Genomic DNA, 21,790 nt, shown 5'->3' with positions numbered 1-21,790 from the left:
AAATATAATTACAAGGACCATTATAAAAATAGTTCTCAACAAGAATGGCTAGTTCATGTGAGCAACAAAATTTCACAGTGATAATAGAGAAACTTAAGCAAAGTACTTGTAAACTAAAAACACTAACAACTCTAGAGTTGCGACATTGAAAAACACCATAAAATACAAATCATTTGAATCTTCTTATCGTGAAGGTTAAATGACGTTGTTTCTTCCAAACCAATTAACAAACCTGCAAAAAAAAATGGAGGAATTAGGATAAAAAGTTAATTCATCCATCTCTCAGAGGTGTCGTATGACAAAGAACTAATTTCTTTCACATATAGCAAAGGTTTCATTGTAAAGGAGTTAGAAGATACATATTTGAAAGAACTGACTGCTTATAAACCTATTAATACACCTGCAAAAACATATGAAAGACGGAACCATATAATAATCTATTTTCAAGTAACAAAGCAACTGAGAAGAATCCAAACCAAGAGTACTCATTAGTGATATAGTCTTGCCTCTTTTTCTCTTTGAATCATATGTTTTGTCGGTTGATCTTGGAGTTGAATCTGTAATTGTTGTTGTTGTTTCTGTGATTGTTTTTGTTACTTCTGTGATAGCTGTTGTTGTTTCTACAGTAGTGATTGTTATTGTAGAAGTTGCCTCTACTAGTTTCAAGACCAGAGAAATTGTTGTTGCTGCTACTGTTTTTGTGATTGATGAAGAGGAATACAAAATTAACGGATTTTTTTTATTTTTATTTTTTGTAGATGAATTGTGGATGAATCTGAGAGACATGAGAGACTTTCCATGCAAGCATACCTAACATTTCCATGAATTAAAACCTGAAAACAAAAAAAGGAACAAACAAAGCCAAATTTTAAAAGCTTAAACCTAAAAAAAGCAAAAAAGAACATTAACGATGATATATCGACAAAGAAGAAGGAGGAGGGAAAGAAGGGTTTGGGGAGGTTTGCATAGATCTCCTCCCCATGGGGTCAACCTGAGCAGACGATAAGAAGGTTGTTTTAAGTTCTCCTATAGCAGGATAGAGAGGAAAAGAAAGCGCTAACTATAATATATGTAGATGGTTATTCTTCTGATCAATAATTGTATAATTGTCCCACCATTAGTCTGCTTAATAATAAAGGCGGATTTATTCACACTTTTATCCTCACCCTATCTTACATTTTGGATGTTATTTTTTGAATAAAATCTAAACGGTTGCGGATTTGAAGCCAATATTTTGGGGCATATGTTCCTCTTACAAAGCTATATATACCTATGGAAAATGTGCATATTCCGAGACGCATAACACACTATCTATTACTTTGAAAATCAGTCGTTAAAAATCAACTAATTTTCAATCCTTAAAATTATGATTTGTAATTTGGGGGATTTTACCTTTTACAATTTGGTGGACTATATGGAGTGAACGCAATTGCGAGTTATACGGTTGGAAAGAAGAGAAACCTTTCCCAACTTATTCTCTCTATCAAATGTATTATGTTTGACTGGTCGATCCATTCTAAGCTTTTTGGGGATGTCACTCTGGGTATCTTAATTAATTTGTAACTGGGAAGTTGTTATTGATCACAACTAGGTTTGGTTTTTTCTTTTCTGTACTCAACATTTATCATTCTGATGACTGTTATTTCGTAATTCAATTTGCCTTTTCCATCTGTTTTTTTTCTTTTATGATTTGTACATAGTGAGGATTGATATTTTGGAATGTATACATTTTTTTTGTAGGTATATAAGTCTTCGCGAGAATAACATATTCTCAAAATATTATTTTCAAATCTACCACTGTTTAGGTTTTATTCAAAAGATAATAATGCCTAAAATGTGAAATAGTATGAGTGAATCCACACCCGTAATAATATACTCCCTTCGTCCCAAATTAATTGAGTTAATTGGTTTTAAATTTTGTTCCACAAATAATTGAGCTATCTCACTCATCAATGGAATATGCCTAAAACTACCCTTTTAATTGATTATTGTTACTACAAGAAATATGTATAATTTGATAGTCATATTTATATTCGTTAAGTAGGTGTTTAAAATGCTTTTCAACGGTATAAAGTTGATGAAAAATCATGATATAGTTTAAGAGATAAATCATTTCTAAGTTTTACTAATTATCATCCATAAGGGTATAATTGTAAAAAAATACTTAAACATACTCCCCTTTTCTCTCTGTCTTAATAATTGTGTAAACTACAAATAACTCAATTAATTTGGGATGAAGGGAGTAGTAACTTATCTTACATATGATTTCATGTCAATTGTATGGAATTTAAGTACTGTGTATTTTTTTTAATAATGCTCTGCTTATAACATTTCAATTTTCACCTTGTCCGGAATCTTGACGTTTTCTTCTTTGTTTTTGTTTTGAACAATAGATGCAAGTTAAATTTCATGTCTAAGGCTCAAGAGAATTTGGCTCCTTTATTTCATTAATTATATATGGATAGCAACATAAGCACTAGCTAGGCAGCTGGCTATAGCCACTAGCTGGAGTCTTTTAAGTCTTGATAGAACTAATTCGATTTCTCGTACATCTTGTAATATTAAGAAAATAGCCTAGCAAATAAAATTAGAATGCAGCACTTTCTCCCTCTACTACTTGTTGTTCTTCATCAATGTCAACCACAGATGATAAGTACGATGAGCTGCTGGCAGGGTTTCGGGCGGAGCAGTTGGACCGAATTTCTCCCTGACTACCAGTTAATACGCTTAATTGTCCCATCTTAATCATCGAAAACACAAATCTCTCAAAAAACAAAGACTGGTTAACAGCGTAGCTAGTCACAATGGGTCGGGTTCTGCTATCTGTATACAGATCTTGATCCGAGGTGAACAGACCTTGTCGGTTCATGAGATCCACATAATACCTGTTATCGAACACGTTTGGAGTACGTATGTCTAATACCGTAGTATTGGTGGTGTTGAGTGCAGGACATGTTCGTTTGAGGTTTCTGGCAAAGGTTTGGTCCATAGTAGTATCTTGGGTCGGGTATAATCGATCTTCGAAGGAGCCACAACTCCCGATACCTATGGTGTGACCCCCAGAGAGTGCAACCAGATCGGTGGCTGTGAGGTTCAAAGTTGCAAGGGCAGAGATGAGTACACTGGCATTTGCTGAAGGAGGAGGCAGATTCTGAAGCGTTGCATTCAGAGTTGCAAAGGTCAGTCCATCTCGCCTACCTAGCGGGACTCTGTAATATGGACCTCCGGACTGCAACATTAAATTTTTTAAATCTGTTAATTATCCATAAAATATTCCACTCTTTTTTTGTGTACATGTACGAGTGTATACATACCAGGAAGACGGAATCACGGGCCGCGATCGCAACAATGTCTGAGCAGGAGACAATACGGCCACAAGCACTATGAACACGGGCACGAAGGTCCTCAATGATCCGGAACGCTTCTGCTTTGAGTGAGAGGTTTGGTGGCGCATTCTTCTCACTCGGACCACTAGCAGACCCATCCAACAATACTGATCCATCACAGCCCTACATGTTCACATTAATGCATACCTATTAATAGTTTTATCACTAAAGGTGCACAACACACGCAATAAACAGATCCAGAATTAATCAGTCTCTGTAGGCATTTATGACACCACAATGCAGCTAGAAGCATTAAAAGGAGTAAAAAAATAAATCGTTCTTACTATTAATCGATATTAAGTATGTATGAATGGACAGTAAATATAGTATTATAGTAGTAATTGGTTACCTGAACAAAGCAGTCATGGAAGTGAAGACGGAGCAAGCCGGCAGCTTGTGCAATATCATTGTTGAAGATAGTCCAGAGCCTGTTTCTTATTATAGTTTCCAAGTTGGGACAGTTTGTTTCATGGAAAATCAATGACAGTCCCGGTGCTATTGGTGGTGAAGTTTGTGCGTCAACTACCACTACTCCTGATCTAGTACTAGTTCCAAAAGCAATGATAAACACTAGCAGCATCATCATTTGGAGAAATGAAGAAGAAGCCATATTGAATGAACAACTTTTGTAGATAGTAACTGGATTTGCTTGTGGTTTCCTTTCTCAGTACAAAAACAGAAAGGAAATAAATCTTCTATATATAGACAAGTTAATAAAAGATGACATCAGATGATTTGTGATTGATTACCTGTTTATGCAAAACCCAAATGGATACACCAAAGTGGGTGGGTATAAAATGAGTTATGTCGACATCAATGGCCTCAATAAGTCATGGTGGCGGATTGCGATTTAGTGAAGAAAAACGTAGGAGATAATACCTCCTTTAATTAGGCGTTTATAAGACTATTCCCTCCCGACGCCTACTAATCTAACGCCAACTACTAATAAGCATCAAATTTCAAAATGTTTTGACAAAACGAGTTTATTTATCTTCTGAAATGTTTATTTCTTGGGTGACTTTTAGAACTTGTTTGTTTGCAGCTGACTCGGCGTCTGAATCTGAGTCAATCTCTGACTCGGACCGAGTCAGCAGTCAGACCGTTTGTTTTCCATTTTGAGTTAGATCTGACTCGACCGCTGACTCAGACATAACCCCTGACTCGGACTCATCTGAGTCAGGTAACAAAATACCCCTGACTCATGGGACCAAACCACTGACTCACTTATTTCCGAGTCAGATGAGTCAGATCTGTCTCAAAACAAACATATCGACTCAGATCCAGATGAGTCAGGTGATTTCACTCAGATCCAGATGATTCAGATCCAGACGACTCAGATGAGTCAGGAGTAAACAAACATGGTGTTAGTTTCAATGAAATATGGACTTCTCTTTGTCAAGAAAAACAAAAACAAAGAACCAAACCCTTCAATTATTTGACTTCTGTACGTATATATGTGTTCTCTCTTGAATGAGTGGATCTGATTCTTACCACATGGTCTTATTCAATCAATGCCTCTTTTTCATTAGACTTAGTCTAATGGTACTCCAAGATCCAGGATTTGGATGAAAAAGCGTGGTCTAATGTGTCATTGTTAGTCTGATTCCTAATTGATCCAAGTGATTGCTTGGATCTAATCTGGGTGCAATCCAGTCACGCCATTAGAAATGGCGTACCAAAAAAGCATCATACGCTGTTACAAATGGCGTTTTGTCACTATTTTATAAAAATTCAAATTCACTATCATATAGACCGTTGGATTCATAATCTTATTGGAGATCTAAAGGCTATTAATGATAAGCCATTTGAAATGGCATCCTACGCCATTTCAAACGGCGTTTTGACTTTGAATGTTGAATTTCCATTGACCTGGTGCTCTTATTTCAATGGTACGCAATTTCTAATGGCGTGTCGCGCCAATTCTAAAGGCGTTCCAATGCCGGATCCTGGGTTATCACTGCGGCTAGGTAAAGCGTTTTGCTGACGTGGTTCCAGGATTCAGCTTGAATCCTCGAGGACCATTAGACCCAGTCTTAGGAATGGAAATGTCCCCAAAAGATCCCATGATGACTTTCATGCTAGTAACTACTCCCGCAGTGCCTTGAAAAGGAAGATGTATCAAAAACAATTTTCAAACATAAATGAATGTTACAAAGATGCAGTAAGATATTTGCTCATGGAAACATAAAAAATCCATTACCACCAAAAGATAATCTGAAAAGTATCGTTTTTTAATTTTTTTTTTTTTGCGTCAACGATATTTGCTTAGAAGAACATTTTAATTAGTTGTTGTGCTGTCGTTATAATAGTTATTAGCGTTTTATTTCTGTGGAGCAGCATATCAATGTTGATTGACATGAAAGGGAACAGCTCGCAATCTAACATCTTTTGGGGAAAACGTTGTTTTAAACATTTTTACCAATATCATCGAGTTATATAAAGTCACATATTCAGTGGTTACTGGTTAGAAGTGACAGGATTTAGTGATGGTTATCAACGGACATATATGGAGAGGACAAAAATAAATGTCTTGCTTCAATTAAATGTTTTTGCTTTCTCTTCCTTCAAATTATATGAAGCTTTTTAATTAAATACTGAAGTTCATCTTCATGCGCGTACTAAGGACGCAGAATGCTATTAGGACTGGCGAATTGTTCGGGAACGATCAATACGTAATAATTCGCGAATCATTTTCCGAATTGCTAACTAGGGTATGATATAACAAGAATTGTAGCTTTTATTTCATTACATTTATAAATGGATAGCAACATGTATAGACCAACAGCTAGGTATAGCAAGCTGGCTAGCTAGCTAGCTTAAAGGTTCAAAATCATGTAATATAATTAAACTAGCTGTATGTACTCAAAATGCAGCACTTTCACCTTCTACAACTTCCTATTGTTCATTATCGTCAACCACAGATGATAAATATGAAGAGCTCCTGGTAGGGTTTCGGACGGAGCAGTTTGCTCGAATCTCTCCTTGACTACCAGTCGACACATTGAGCTGGCCCATCTTAATCATAGAGAACACGAACCTCTCAAAAAACAAAGTCTGGTTGATAGCATAGCTAGTCACAATGGGTCGGGTTCTACTATCCGTGTACAGATCTTGATCGGAAGTGAATAGACCTTGTCTGTTCATGAGATCCACGTAGTATTTGTTATCGAACACGTTCGGAGACCGTATGTCTAGTACCGTAGTATTAACAGTGTTGTTTGCTGGGCACGTTAGTCTGATATTAGGGAAATTAGGAATTACTAGTTAATCCTATTTTAGAGAACCCGGTTACTGTCTAATCCATTCATAGAAATTATTTAATCGGTAGTCCAAAAACATGTTTTTGGACCAAAATTCTTTACTGCTGGTCCACCACACGTAATGTGTTCTTTCACAGATGCCCATAATACCCTTGACATCAAACAATAAGGAGAGTTAAATCTTATCATCATCATTTGCATTTTCCTTTCCCTGCTCGAGCTCTGATCTAGATATGAAGATTGTGAACTCGTTAGGATCTCTGATGGAGTCGTGTTTTCAAGCAAATATATTTTGGTAAGTGGGTTCCATTGTCATTGATCTAAGTTTAGATTTGTTTTTTGATCGATTTTACATAATCGTGTATTTTAGGGATTTATTTTTGAATTATTCCAATTGGTTTGATTTTGGATCTCAATTGGTTTGATGGTACATATTTTATCTTGAACTTACAGCGATGGATCTTCCATTCTTATGGAAGATATTTAGGAAATTTTAACCTAATTTATTAGACTCTTACTTTCATTCTGCAAATTAAATGTATGATTGGATTGATGATAATGGTGGAGGAACATTTACTTTGTGTTTATTGATATGACATACAAAAATGACTTTCTTGCCTGATTGCCAAGTAGGTGATGAAGAATTATCAACTTATTAAAAGAAAGACACGGTTGGTCCTCCGGTGATAAATATTGGGTTTTTAGAATGAAATTAGTGCTAGAGAAACATAAGTTTTACATAAATTTTTGCTTCTTTAAGCTCTAGTTGGGACTTGTATGACTATTAATGAAATTTTGGATTTTTTTCGGTAAAGCCGCATCATCTATAGGATATGTAATGTAGGATATGTAGTGAGTATTAGAAAATATGTATTGTAGCATATGAATTGAGTATACTGTGTATATTTGATGTACCGAGAGTGAACTTGAGTGTACGATTGGATTCTATAGTGATTTTGGTGTACGATCTTTAGGTTTATGGATCTACTATGTTGTTTTTGTTTTATCAATTGAGTACATAATTTGATGTACTGAGAAGAAAATGAATTCATATCTGATATTTCCATTCAAATAGACTTTGCAATATATTTATTGTTGGTACATCTCCAAAATATGCATATCTGCTTGTGTTCTTAATATAATCATTTTCTTGTTCTTGGGATTCTTGTAACGATCAGATGATCTTCGCCAAAACATATTTTTGACTGGATTAATGCGTTCTAGGGGTCAACACATATTAATATTTACTAGGTTTTACTCAGTACATATTAAAATGTACTAAATTCATTTATGTCTGTTTACGTGAATTTGTAATGTGTTTTTCTTCAAATCTTGATGTTTGTTTGCTAAATTAATAAGCAACTTATTTACGCATGTTATGATGTGTTTGCTTTTATAAGAAGCATGAGAGTTCAATGGTTTTCTGAATATACATATGAAGAAAGTAAGATAAGTTTATTGCATTTCTTTATTATCTTCTGTTGATACACTTTCTTTTACTCTCTTGCTTGTGTCAAATCATCCTTGGATTTTATGAAAATAGCATTGCTCGTAATCGTGCATTAGATCCAGCAGTTCTTTCTCGGCTTAAACAGTTTTCTGCAATGACATGTACATATTCTGCAATGATATTCTTATCAGTCTTTGCAGAAACTGCACTTAATTCTAGACAAAATCACTCAAAATCTACTAGGATTTCACTTAGTATATATCGAGATCTACTAGTTTTTCGCTCAGTACATATCGATATGTACTAGGTTAGGTAAGATAGTTAACTAAGATGCTTGTACACGTAGTGATTCATATTGATACATACTGTCAGTTGGGCTTATTTTTGTTTTCGAACTTTTTTTTTTGTCCTATTATTATTTTGTTCTCTGTGATGTTTACCTAATATTGCATAATGGGGTCTACAGGAGTTGGCACCATCAGCGTGCTCATCAAACAAGGAGACGATATCAAATGTGTGATACTAAATTTCACTTGGTACATATCAATATGTACTAAGTTTTCGCTCAGTAGATATGTACTAAAGTTTCACTGTATACATATTGATATGTATCGGGTGATACAATATGTACTAAAGTTGGATAAGTTATGTTTATGGCAGAATTTTCTTTTAAGTACCATGTTTGTAGTACGGGTAGATATGTACTGCTATTAGATAAGGCTTCATACTCTTTTTAGTCTTTTATTTCAAGTTCATACGATTAGTATGTTGCAGTACCATAAGAAATATTGAAGCTAAGTTTGTTTTTTCTTTTTTCCATAGACCCTGTTGTACTAAATTGTAGACCTTTTTGTACTAAAAATAGTCTTGAGTTAAAATTTCAGTTTTCTTATTTGCGCGCAAGGTTTTACAGTACATGCAGATATGTACTGCTTGTATTTGAGGCTTCATACTCTTTTTTTTGCAGATATGTACTGTTGTTTTCTTAAAGAGGCTTCATACTCTTTTTCAATCGTCTTCATGCTGACTAGTATGTTGCAAAACTATAAATTCAAACAAAGAATTTAGAACAGCGGTACAATATTGCAAAATATTACAAAATAATGACGGGAAAAATAATATAAGAGACGATAACGTACTCAACCATGTGTTACTTGCAAAAAAAAATTCCAACACAACAAAATGATTCAGTATATATATCAATATCCGTACATAACCTACTTTATAGATCAATTTTTTTTTTTTTTGACATTTTGCATTGAGAAGAATATTGGTCATAAACCATGACATACCATACAAAACACAAAAAAAGAGAAAACATTACTTATTGTAAAATAACTCTTCATTAGCTAGTTACAATTGAAAAACATCTAAGCAAACAAAGGATTAAACGAACACCACAACTACTAGTTTTCCATTGCCACACTGCTCCCGTAACCAATTACCGATCCGTACCCAACTACAACTCCCTTATCAGCACTATATCAATGCTCACCAGCAAAGCTATTACCAGCTCCAACACTATCACCTAGCGTATACACCTCCACCAGCACCATTGATTACAAAGCTACCATAAGCACCACAAACCCACATAGTCATTTACCTGTATAATCAACAAGCATCAGAAATCTAAATTACAAACTTATCCAACTGTACATGTTGATATTTAATGGTGGATATGAATTGTTAAAAGTCAGTTTTTCGATTAGTACATACCAATTTGCATGTTAGTACATATTATAACATAAGATTAACCCGTATCTACTAGATATAACATGAACTGGTCATATATATCCATCATTACATGTTGATATGTACTAATTCAACAACAAAGTACTTTCAACAGCACATATCAAAATATAAACTAGGATTTCTAACAGTACATACTAATGTGTACTGTGGGATCATACAGAACATAATATGAACTGCAAAAGTTAAAGACTATGATACATGCGTTACATATTGATGTGTACTGTATGAGTATGATCATACACAACATTTGATCAGTACATATCAAAGGTTTTTAACAGTACATTTCAGTATGTACTATAGGATCATATGAGGAAATTTCAAAATATACAATACATATCAAGGATTTACCTGGTACATATCAAGCATACAAAGGTTTAAGCAGTACATGTTAATATGTACCTTATATCTATGTAAGATAAAGTACCGATGGTTCATATCCTACAATACATATCAAGGATTTTGGTTTGTACATACTGATATGTATTGTAAGATCAGATGCAGCAAAAGGGGCAGTACATATCAAGGGGTTTTTATCAGTACATACTGATATGTATGTACTGTAGGATCATATAAGAAAATTGGTATAAAAAATAAATAAAAGTAGAAGTAGAAACATTTCACAGATAGAAACAAATTAGAATCAGTACCATTTTTTTGTTTTTGGATGAAAACCCAGATTTTTTTGATTTTGGTTGAGTATCAATATATTTTCTTATTTTTATTTGATGCTGATTCAATTGATTTCTTCTTCTTCTTTGATTTAGGTTGAGAAGCGAAACTAATTTATTCTTCTTTCATTTGTTCTTGTTATAACCATTTTTGTCGATTTGAGTAGAAATCAATTTTCAGATCTACGGGTTTTGATGATTTAGGTTAGATGAAGATTGTAATGATCCTGTTGATGATTTCCTTTCAGATTCGGGTTACTTTTGATTTCTGAGTTTTCGATTTCAGGGGTTAAATCATTGTTCGTTTTGATTTTGATCTTTATTGAGCGTCCTAGTTTATATCGATGTTGGCTTTGAATCTTGATTTAGGAGAAATGTGACTGTGTTGGCACGTGAAATATCATGGGTAAAGAAGTAATTTTCGCTTCTCAAACCTTTTTCTAGACCTCCAGATAAATGTTATTTCCCGCTGGACTAGCGATTAAGCTGGGTCGGGTATTATGGACGAAATAGCAAAGTTCTCTTTCGGAAAAAGGTTTGGTCCATATTAGGATCTCGGGTTGGGTATAACCGACCCCCCAGAATTACCGCAACTAGTACTAATACCTATGGTGTGACCACCAGAGAGTGCAACCAGATCGGTGGCTGTGAGATTCAGATTATTTGCAAGAGTAGAGATGAGAACACTAGCGTTTGATGAAGGAGGAGGGAGATTTCAAAGTGTTTCCTCTCTGGTTGCAAAAGTCAGTCCATCTCGCCTACCCAGTGGGATTCTGTAATCCGGACCTCCAGACTGCAAAATTTATTGAATTCATTTAATTACCACGCACTCCCGTTCGTAATCTACTTAACACAAGTTCAAATATCATTGAGAGTGTATAATATATACCAAGAAAACGGCATCACGGGCAGCAAGAGCAGTAATATCTGAGCAAGAGACAATACGGCCACAAGCTCTCTGGACACGGGCACGAAGGTCGTTGATGATCCGAAATGCTTCAGCTTTGAGTGATAGATTTGGTGGAGCATCCTTCTCACTTGGACCGCTAGCAGATCCATCCAGCAACACTGATCCATCACAACCCTACATGCATATACGCAGTGCGTGCAGAAAATCAACATAATTATGCTGTCAACTCCACCGAACACAAAACGGGGATTTATTTAATTTCAACCTCGAGTATGAGGTAAATGAGGGAAAGTAGTATTAGTTACCTGAACAAAGCAGTCATGGAAGTGAAGACGAAGCAAGCCAGCAGCTTGGGCGATATCATTGTTGAAGACAGTCCTGAGCCTGTTTCTTATTATAGTTTCCAAGTTTGGGCAGTTTGAATCGTAGAAAGTCAATGACAATCCCGGTGCTATTGGTGGTGAAGTTTGTGCGTACTACTCCTGATTTAGTAGTTCCAGAAGCAGTAATAAACATAATCAGCATCATCATTTGGAGAAATGAAAAAGAATTCATTTTGAATGATCTTTTTGTGGCTAGTTTCTCTCTACTTGAAAACAAAATGCTTCTGAACATATCTATTTTTAGGCAAGTCTAGAAGAGACGAGGCAATAAAATATGACATCATATGATGAAATCACCTCTAGATGATTCGCAATTGATCGACGATACATATGCAAGAGCGAAAAGTAGATCATACGGAACGTGTGTATCTGAAAACGACTAGTTCATGTTTCATATACAATACACAGCTGCAGCATCTCGGCCTCGGGCGATGATAATTCTACCTACAGCTTATGTAAAGTCCAATAACGTATTAGCTTAATAACTTGAAGTAAACAGATTAACAGGCCAAAAGACCCTCTAAAATATAGTCACATTATCGCTAATCATCTTGCTGTTTAGGATACCAACCAAATCTCATTATGTTGTCAACTAATTTTATTAGTTTCGCACACGCTATGACTAAAATCAACTACTATAGGAGGAAAACAGGGGAGGGGAACATTAGTTAGAACTAGTTACCTCTGAAGAAGAGCGTAGACAGCGTATGACATTCAAAGCTTAAATTCTTATCCTGAATTAGCAGGCAAAAATCAACCCCACATGATTTATGCGTATCTATTTTACTATTCTGGAGTTGAGAAGTAAGACAGGAAATTTAAGGCACACCGTCACGTCTGTCAGTGTCTCAGTTGAGAAATGTGACCATTTGCGGTAATTACTTGGTACTAATTAGCAAGATTCATACCATCTGGTACTGGTCCTGTCTTAATTCATTCAACCGAACATATTGACTGTGGTTGCACCGCCGGCCCTAAAGTTACTTTTGATAAATTATGCGAATATAGATGGTACCTATATTCTATACACCTACCCTGGTACCAAATTCAAAGCAAAAATCAGCGGTACTATATTCGCTGTGCTAATTAAATCCTTTTGTCTGCTTGTATACGACCTAAGAAACGACGGGGTTGGCAATTCAATATGGGGACTCATATCACATGCATATAGGTTATATCTAGTTGTACTATGAAAATGGATACTTTTATGTAGGTTTCACAATGTTTAAACATCTTCGTGAAGGATCGCAGTCGAGTTATATGGTGTGCTAGTTTGGACTTTGTAATCGAAAACGAAAAATATATATATACATATGGACAATTCTTATGTAACTAATTGACCATCCTTCTGTTAGCTGCTTTAGTCACTCTGCCGGGATTGTAAGCTCCTCGAGCTGTTTCTTGCTTACCTTAACCTATTAATGAATATATTTCTTACCTTTGCTGCCGATATCAAAATAAAAGGGAATCGCTCTCATCAAAACTTTCTTGCAGAAGGAAGAAAAAGTTTGAGAACAGAGGTCCGCATGAATGAACTAAGGCTGCGTTTGGCGTGGAAGTAGTTTGAATTCCAGGGAGTTCCAACTACCTAGAATTCAAACTACCTAGAAATTAAATTCCATCCTTCTAAATTTATGTGTTTGGCATGATTATTAATGAAATTGGAAATTACGTCATTCACCTTTTTCAAATATTTATTTCTTCAAAATATTTATTTATAATATATTATTTGCTGGTAAATTTATTCCTGAACCACTGACTTTCTTCAAAAAATTATATTTAATTATTTTTAAATAATTTTTAATTTAATTATCATTAATAATGTATATTTTATAATAAATAACTAATAAAAGACTAGTAAATTAATAAATGTGATATTAGAATTAAATAAACATAATATTATTTCAATAATTTTAAATATAATATTAATTAAATATGACATAAATATAATATAATATTAAGTAAATATATTAGCATATTAATATAATATAGTATAATATTAAAATATTAATATATGATAATATTCATGTAATGTAATATTAATATTAATTAATTAAATACAATATACTAGTTATTTTAAACATAATATTAGTATTACAATGTGTAGACAAAATAAAACTATTTTTTATAATCATTATACAAAGCTTTTTGGTTGGTAACCTAGCAACAAGCTGGGCTCCAACACAAATAAATTATTTTATTTTATTACAAATAGTATTATAATATTATTTTATTTTATTATAATATAAATGTGATTTTTGAAGTGAAAAATTTATTTAAATTATTATTTTAAGTAAATATAATATTAATAATAGTCATGTCTTGACATTGTTTAAATAAAACTATTATATTTTAATGCAAAAATAATTTAACAACAATAATAATTAATTAATTATGTAATTATAATTTTAGTAATAATTTTATATTAATTGAAAGTTTATTTAAATTATTAATTCAAATAAATATAATATTAAATAACAGTCAGCTTTTTAATATATTAATTAATTAAAAATATTAATATATGATAATATTAATATAATATAATATTAGTATAATTAAATATATAATATACTATTTATTTTGGAGTTGAAACCTGCTGATATTCTTGTGCTTAACTGGGAAAATGCAAAGGATGTTTGTATGGATGTCACAGGTGTCTCGCCCTTCACAGGTGATGGAATTCGCTCTTTCGTCCCTGGAAAAGCCATAGCTAATGCGGTCTCACGCAAGCACTCTAAGTACTTGGACAAGTGTGTTACACATGGCCACGGTTTGGGAGTCCTAGCCTTCACTACTCTAGGAGAATTAGGTGAGGATACTTTCTGTTTTTTCAAGCGTCTGAAAAATTGTTTAGTTAGTAATGACGCTAGTAGTGGTAGTTTTATTTTTCATAGATTAGGTGTTGCCATCCAAAAAGGCGTTGGAACCCAGCTTGTTGCTAGGTAACTGACTAAAAGGTTGTTTAATTTTATAACAACAATTGAAGTAAAAACAATATATTAATAATATTATTTTATTTTATTATAATATAAATGTGATTTTTGAAGTGAAAAAGTTATTTAAATTATTATTTTAAGTAAATATTTTTTTTTGTACGAATTAAATAAAATATTTAATTACTATAATAAGTAAATATAATATTAATAATAGTCAGTCTTAACATTATTTAAATAAAACTACTATTTTTAATGAAAAAGTAATTTATCAACAATAATTATCAATTATGTATGTAAATATAATTTTAGTAAATAATTTTGTATATAATTGAAAGTTTATTTAAATTATTAATTCAAATAAATATATAAATAATAATCGGTTTTGGAAATTTAAATAAAACTATTATTTTAAATTTTAAATTTAATAATTTATCAACATTGGTAATGTATTTAAATAATAAGATTTTTTTTCCATTTTTTAATATGCGAAAAAAAAATATTATTAAAGTATTAAATATTACTAATTAAAAAATATTATAAATTTTAAAATAAAATATAATATAATTACATTTTAATTATATAGTAAATTTATAAGTATAGGAAATTAATTATTGCTTAAAGAAAAAAAGAAAATAAAATGTCAAAACGGTCAATGGGAGAGTTGGAAGGATGGAGTTTCAAATTCCATGGGGGAGGTGTCATTTGATTTTCCACTGAATGAAGTAGTTTCAACTCCCTGGAGTTCCAATTCCACCCATGCCAAACACCCTTGGAATTAGAGGTGTAAATTGGGACGGGCCAGCACGTTTAAGACACAACACAACACGTAAAAATTCGAGCACAGCGCGGCACAACACGTGACCGGTCCAGCACGGGCACATCACGTTTGTTTAATGTGTTGTGTTGTGCCAGACAAATAGGCACACCGGCACAGCACAGCACGCGGCACGTGTTAGCACGCACGTCACGTCATGCGTAAAGTACTACAAAATACATCACATTTGATGCATATTTCACAAAAGAAATCATTGTTTTAGCCAATTTATGACATATTATTTTCGTTATGCTAATTTATTTTAATAGTAATACATGTACTAACTAAAATATCTCAAAAATATTAATTTTGGAGAATATAAAATAAGTGTGATAGCACAGCCCGGCACGGCAAAACACGTTTATTTTTTTGGCACAACACAACACGACACGCCATTTAGCATAGCACAACACATCACCTCTTAATCTCTGGCACAGCCAGCACAGCACGCAGCACGCTAAGCACGTGACTTCGTGGGCCGGGCTGTGCCGGACCGATACGTTTTACACCTCTACTTGGAATTCAACTCCACCCTTGACTCCTCTCATTGACTGAACTCCACCCTCGACCATATCCGTGCCAAACACACCTATGAAGCCGATGACTCGGCTTTTCCTGCGGTCCTTGAATGCATTTTTATCTCGGTACTCTGTATACAGTTGAAGTCTTCCAGATCAGTCGTAATTTGAAATACCTCTCAATCTTTTTGATGTATATGGACTATGGTGATAATCAATATACGGTAGGAAAGATCACAAGATTTTTTTAATCTGTGTGTAGAATCCTAAAAGTATATCACTATCGATACAGAAGGAGTGGCTAAATTTTGAGTAGCACAAGACTTGCATTCATGTGAACAAGTCAAGGTCCGAAGGAAGACTCAAGACTACATTGTCCAGGATTGGAACAAAACAACCTGTGGCTGGCACAATTACGCTTATGTTAAACAGTTTTTTGGTTAAACGTACTTGATAATCGAAAATGAAGTGCACATTTAACTACTAGACTGGCCTGGTTGATGGATCACGACATCCCAAGATCATGAGTGAGCGTCAAACTACAAAATGTATAGACCACCTTGTTTATTCTATGTAATTATGACATAAATAACATTATTATCGGAGTTGTGGTTGATTTTTTAACGTGAAAATAAGATGGTTATTAATACAAAAGAAAAAATTGTACAAGCAGCCACAATTTTTTTCCAAAAAAATCCGAGAAAAACCCAGCGATGATGGGGATAATAAAGGTTTTTAATTGGTCCCACCACATATTTCACCCGATAATCTTTTCTAGACAAATATTTAGGTCAACCTAAAAATTCTCAGAAGAAAAACAAAACAATTGAAAAACATAGGAGAATAATTGTCGTTTATATATAGCCCACAAAAAAAATGACAAAGATTAGACATAATTTTTTTTTTACTCACTATGGAGGTCGTGTCGTTATGGCACGGGTGAATTTCTAGTGCAAATAGATCAAAGAGCACGATAAGCTTATATATTAAGGTCCGACCAAACTATTTTTATGATCGCTGTAAAGGATAATAGTCCCACACTGTTAATATCCCTTTAATAACTTAAAATATAATATGGAAGGACCACTCCACTCATTGCCAATTGGTTTTGAGTTGGATGTCCGCAGACTTTAATTTGGTATCAGAGCTAGGCCCGTGTGTAAGTAGGTCCAACGGTCACCACACAACGTAGGTCCACGTGTTAGACCAACGAGGCTACACGTGAAGGGGCGTGTGAAGGATAATAGTCCCACACTGTTAAAATCCCTTTAATAACTTAAAATATAATATGAAAGGGTCACTCCACTCATTGCTAATTGGTTTTGAGTTGGGTGCCCGCAGACTTTAATTTATCGCCAACAACGTAAAAACAAAATGGAACATAGAAACAAACTGCTTACTACATAAGTAAAATTTCGCATACATCAATTCAAACTTGATTAGTCGTTGCCCACTAAAAAGCTTCAGTTTCACCTTCGTCGACCACAGATGACAAGTAGAATGATGAGAGTTTTGACGGGTTTCGGGCAGAGCAGTTAGCCCTGATCTCTCCTTGAGCACCAGTCAGCACGCTTAACTGGCCCATCTTAATCACCGAAAACACAAACTTCTCGAAAAACAAAGTCTGGTTAGCAGCAAAGCTATTCACAATCGGGCGGGTCTTAGTATTTACAAATAGATCTTGATCGGAAGTGAATAAACCTTGTCTGTTCACCAGATCAGTGTAGTACTTGTTGTCGAACACATTTGGCGTTCTAATGTCGAGTACAGTGGTGTTGGTAGTGTCAGTCTTAGGGCACGTTACTTTCAGATTTGCTGCGAATTTTGGGTCCATGGTTTTGTCTTGGCTCGGGTATAAACGTTCCGTGAAGGACGTGCAACCTGCTCTACCAATGGTGTGACCACCGGATAGAGCGACGAGATCTGTGATGTCGAGGTTCTTGGCTTTTAGATCAGAGATGAGAACACTTGCATTTGAGAAGAAAGCAGGGAGGTTATTCTCTGTTGCTTCTGTTGTTGCAAAGTTGAGTCCATCTTTCCTACCCAGTGGGATTTTGTAGTCCGGACCTCCAGACTGGAATTAATAAAAGAAAAGTTAAAAATGAAATATAATTGCATTAAAGTGAACATTAAAGTCCGAATGAAGAAATTGTCGTTGAATTAATCCTCTTACAACAAGTCTTATGCTGGAATCCAACCTATTCCAAGTGTGGAAAAACCATGGAATGTTAAATCTAATGGCTTCCAAGTTGGGGTCTTCCACAAAAAATTCAAGCAAGGTTCCACCGTTTCGTGGAAGGGTTCGTGGAATTCATGGAAACGCCAATAAGAATAGCGCTAAGAAAACGCTATTAAGAATAGCGTTTTCACTATTCCACCACTACACTTGCACTTCCATCCACGATTCCAATTGTTGAGGTGGCGTGGAAGATGGAAGATGGAACTCTTCCACCATAAGACTTGCTCTAAGGCCGAGCTTCTTAGGCAAAGAAATTATGTAGTTACCAGGTAGACAGCGTCACGAGCAGCAAGAGCAGTGATATCAGAGCAGGAGACTACACGGCCACAGGCTTTGTGAACACGGGAACGGAGGTCGTTGATGATTCTAAATGCTTCAGCTCGGAGCGACAGATTTGGTGCTGCCGATTTCTCGCCTGGACCACTAGCAGACCCGTCTAACAACACTGAGCCATCACAACCCTACCACACACATTAATTTATAAGAACACGTAAAAACAAAATAGACATTTTTTGTCTACAAGTTTGAGTTTTTGGAGAATATATTATATGACATATATATATATACCTGGACAAAGCAGTCATGGAAATGCAGACGAAGTAATCCAGCAGCTTGAATAATATCCTTCTTGAAAACTATCTTGAGCTGGTCTCTAACAATTTTTTCAAGATTTGCACAGTTCGATTTGTAGAAACTCCATGAGAGTCCCTTTACTAATGGAGGTGTGGTTTGAGCTTCTACTACCGACGAAGACAAGTAAGAAGAAGCAGTGAGTAATAAAACACAAGAGATTACGAAGGAAGATGAGGAAAATGTAGAGGAAGATGAAGCAGCCATATTTCCAGCGATATATGGATTTGTTATCAGGTGTTAGATTTGAAATCTAATTATGTTTTAAACTTTCAGTAGTGAACAATAGTGTGATGATACTACTTTCCTCAACTGGCAATGTTGAAAGAAAACGACGAATGAATTCGCTATTTATAGATGCTTAATTAAATGATGATAGATTAGATTAGAATACTAATTAAGCATAATGGTGGGCATAGTGGTGGTGGGCGTGGTGGGTGCAAAAGAACAAGGCTGCTAATACGTCCACAATCTATAAAAATGAGCAGTTTTTCAAAGAAAGGTAGAAAGCAGAAACTTCCGGGTTTTCTTTTTTCATTTTAAGCCAGACATTTGTTGCTTTCGAAAAATTGTACTATGTTTTACTATTTATTTTTTTTGACTTGATTTACCTGGCGAGATTGGGTATACCCAGATTAATTGGGATATACCCATTTTATTCCTATCCAAACTATTGTGCTAAGGGGTGTCTAAAAGGTGTTAAAAGACCAAATTGTCCATATTAAAAAACCATGCCGATCAAAACATATTAAAAAAAAAATCAAAATTTTTCTTCCACACTCTAACTATACATGTGAAATAAAAAAAAAAAAAAAAAAAAAAAAAACGAAGAATCAAAACGAACCAAAAGTCGGCAAGGTATTTTTTGTCGACCTTGCCAACTAATATATAGTCGACAGGGTATAAGGTTGAATTTCATGCCGGCTTTTCATCTCTGAAATTAGCAGTTACATGGTCGGCAAGATATCCATCTCTATATCTATAGTCGGCAGGTTATGAAATTAATACCTTGTCGACTAATCATGCATTTGTAACACCTTCTCTGTATGTCAAAAATCCTATAGTCGGCAGGGTATTTTTTTATCGACCTTGCCGGCCATAAGTTGTCGGCATGTTCTTCATCCGCAGACCTTGCAGTACGGATTAATTGGGGTATACCCATTTTATTCCTATCCAAACTATTGTGCTAAGGGGTATCTAAAAGGTGTTAAAAGACCAAATTGTCCATACTAAAAAACCATGCCGACCAAAACATATTAAAAAAAAATCAAAATCTTTCTTCTGCACTCTAACTATACATGTGAAATAAAAATAAAAATAAAAACGAAGAATCAAAACGAACCAAAAGTCGGCAAGGTATTTTTTGTTGACCTTACCGACTAATATATAGTCGGCAGGGTATAAGGTTGAATTCCATGCCGACTTTTCATCTCTGAGATTAGCAGTTACATGGTTGGCAAGATATCCATCTCTATAACTATAGTCGGCAGGTTATGAAATTAATACCTTGTCGACTAATCATGCTTTTGTAACACCTTCTCTGTATGTCAAAAATCCTATAGTCGGCAGGGTATTTTTTATCGACCTTGCCGGTCATAAGTTGTCGGCATGTTCTTCATCCGCAGACCTTGCCGGACGGATATAGTGGGCATGTTCTTCATCCGTAGACCTTGCCGACTTTTCATACTTTCAGAACTGAAAATGTTGATTCCTTTTATAATTTTGAGTATAAAATCGCCCAGCGGCTCTACAATCCCATATTTATAAGTGTTTGGTTAGTACGATTTCATTTCCGTTACAATTAGAATTCTTGGAAAAAAAATCTCAAAAATCTACCCACATTCATGAGTTCAATTTAAAATAAACCCTAATTTCAAAATTTTAATCAACTAATTAATTAATTAGCCTAATCACATTTACTAGTGTTAATTAATCAAGGGTAGATTAGCCATTTTTGTAAATATGTGGATAAGGGGCTTTGTGTTTTACTTCAAAATGACCTTACTTTGTCTCATTTGGTATAACCTAATCAATCCAGGTTGATTTAGTGTCTGTTAACGTTTTTTCCTATGTAAGTTTAACCCGGATATTATATTTCTACTGACCGGCGAACTTTATTTTATTTTTTTGGTTCAGGAGAAATCAAGCAATGTAGGGTTTTGAATCACCGTTTAATTGGGGACCCTGAAAAACAATTAGGGGCTTCATACTACAGGACAAAAAAGGTCACTAAAACCTAATTTGAATCACCCCTTATCTAAATTTTTGTTTAATGGTTAAACTATCCCTAAATGATTAGTGTTAATAGATAATTAAGTTAAGTTAATAGTATGTTTAGATAAAGATCAGATTTTAGAATTAAAATTTTGGGATTTTTTTTTTTGTGTTTTCTTTAGTTCATGAGAAGAAGAGGAGGAGGTTTTAGAGGGATCATACACATTATGTCACAACTCAGAGAAAGAGTCGTTAATGTCAGGAATTTATTCCCCGCCGACTCCGTAATGTCGTCAACTTCTTATCATAAAAGTTGACGATTCAAACCTGTAACATTTGCAGGTTATGAAAAATCGTCAAGATATTATTTTATACCATAACGACTCTAGTTATCATTTTCTGTCTATACATAAACAAAAGGTTCGGTCTCATTTTGTCACTTTTGAAAACAGAAGAAAGGGTCGTTACATAACGAACTCAACTACTAGAGTTTTGAAAAAAGAAGCCCTACTTAAAAACTAAGGACCCTTAAGATGACGTGACGACCCTCACATTTTTTGGTCAGACTTGAAAGGGTCGTTCTCATATTGTGTCATATGGGTGACGATCCTCAGATACAAAGTGACGATT

The 21,790-nt window shown here is 34.5% G+C and overlaps 2 protein-coding genes and 1 pseudogene across 2 annotated transcripts; all 3 read right to left on the bottom strand.

Annotated features, from left to right (window-relative positions):
- Positions 1-2,414: 2,414 nt before the first annotated feature.
- On the bottom strand, positions 2,415-4,051 carry LOC113357212 (peroxidase 12-like). The gene is made up of 3 exons (XM_026600545.1): positions 3,736-4,051; positions 3,315-3,509; positions 2,415-3,229 (listed from the first exon to the last, which is right to left on the bottom strand). Exons 1-3 carry the CDS (start codon positions 3,994-3,996, stop codon positions 2,588-2,590), a joined length of 1,098 nt encoding a protein of 365 aa, XP_026456330.1. The 5' UTR covers positions 3,997-4,051; the 3' UTR covers positions 2,415-2,587.
- Positions 4,052-6,281: 2,230 nt separating this feature from the next.
- LOC113359915 lies at positions 6,282-14,517 on the bottom strand (annotated as a pseudogene).
- A 2,937-nt stretch (positions 14,518-17,454) lies between these two features.
- On the bottom strand, positions 17,455-19,277 carry LOC113357211 (peroxidase 12-like). The gene is made up of 3 exons (XM_026600544.1): positions 18,884-19,277; positions 18,583-18,777; positions 17,455-18,151 (listed from the first exon to the last, which is right to left on the bottom strand). The coding sequence occupies exons 1-3, from the start codon at positions 19,151-19,153 to the stop codon at positions 17,531-17,533; spliced, it is 1,086 nt and encodes a 361-aa protein (XP_026456329.1). The 5' UTR covers positions 19,154-19,277; the 3' UTR covers positions 17,455-17,530.
- Between the last annotated feature and the right edge of the window lie 2,513 nt (positions 19,278-21,790).

Source organism: Papaver somniferum, chromosome 3 (genome assembly GCF_003573695.1).
Source record: "Papaver somniferum cultivar HN1 chromosome 3, ASM357369v1, whole genome shotgun sequence".
NCBI lineage: Eukaryota > Viridiplantae > Streptophyta > Magnoliopsida > Ranunculales > Papaveraceae > Papaver > Papaver somniferum.
Note: the sequence above shows the minus strand (reverse complement) of the source record. Positions and strands in the feature narration are given on the sequence as shown.

What these genes read in the sequence shown, in the direction of transcription:
- LOC113357211 (XM_026600544.1), bottom strand. Translation starts at nt 19,153, where the DNA reads ATGGCTGCTTCATCTTCCTCTACATTTTCCTCATCTTCCTTCGTAATC. An exon ending in TCCATGACTGCTTTGTCCAG is followed by an intron (nt 18,778 to 18,883) that starts GTATATATATAT and finishes TGTGTGTGGTAG; the next exon opens with GGTTGTGATGGCTCAGTGTT. An exon ending in CTCGTGACGCTGTCTACCTG is followed by an intron (nt 18,152 to 18,582) that starts GTAACTACATAA and finishes TATTAATTCCAG; the next exon opens with TCTGGAGGTCCGGACTACAA.
- LOC113357212 (XM_026600545.1), bottom strand. Translation starts at nt 3,996, where the DNA reads ATGGCTTCTTCTTCATTTCTCCAAATGATGATGCTGCTAGTGTTTATC. An exon ending in TCCATGACTGCTTTGTTCAG is followed by an intron (nt 3,510 to 3,735) that starts GTAACCAATTAC and finishes GTGAACATGTAG; the next exon opens with GGCTGTGATGGATCAGTATT. An exon ending in CCCGTGATTCCGTCTTCCTG is followed by an intron (nt 3,230 to 3,314) that starts GTATGTATACAC and finishes TTAATGTTGCAG; the next exon opens with TCCGGAGGTCCATATTACAG.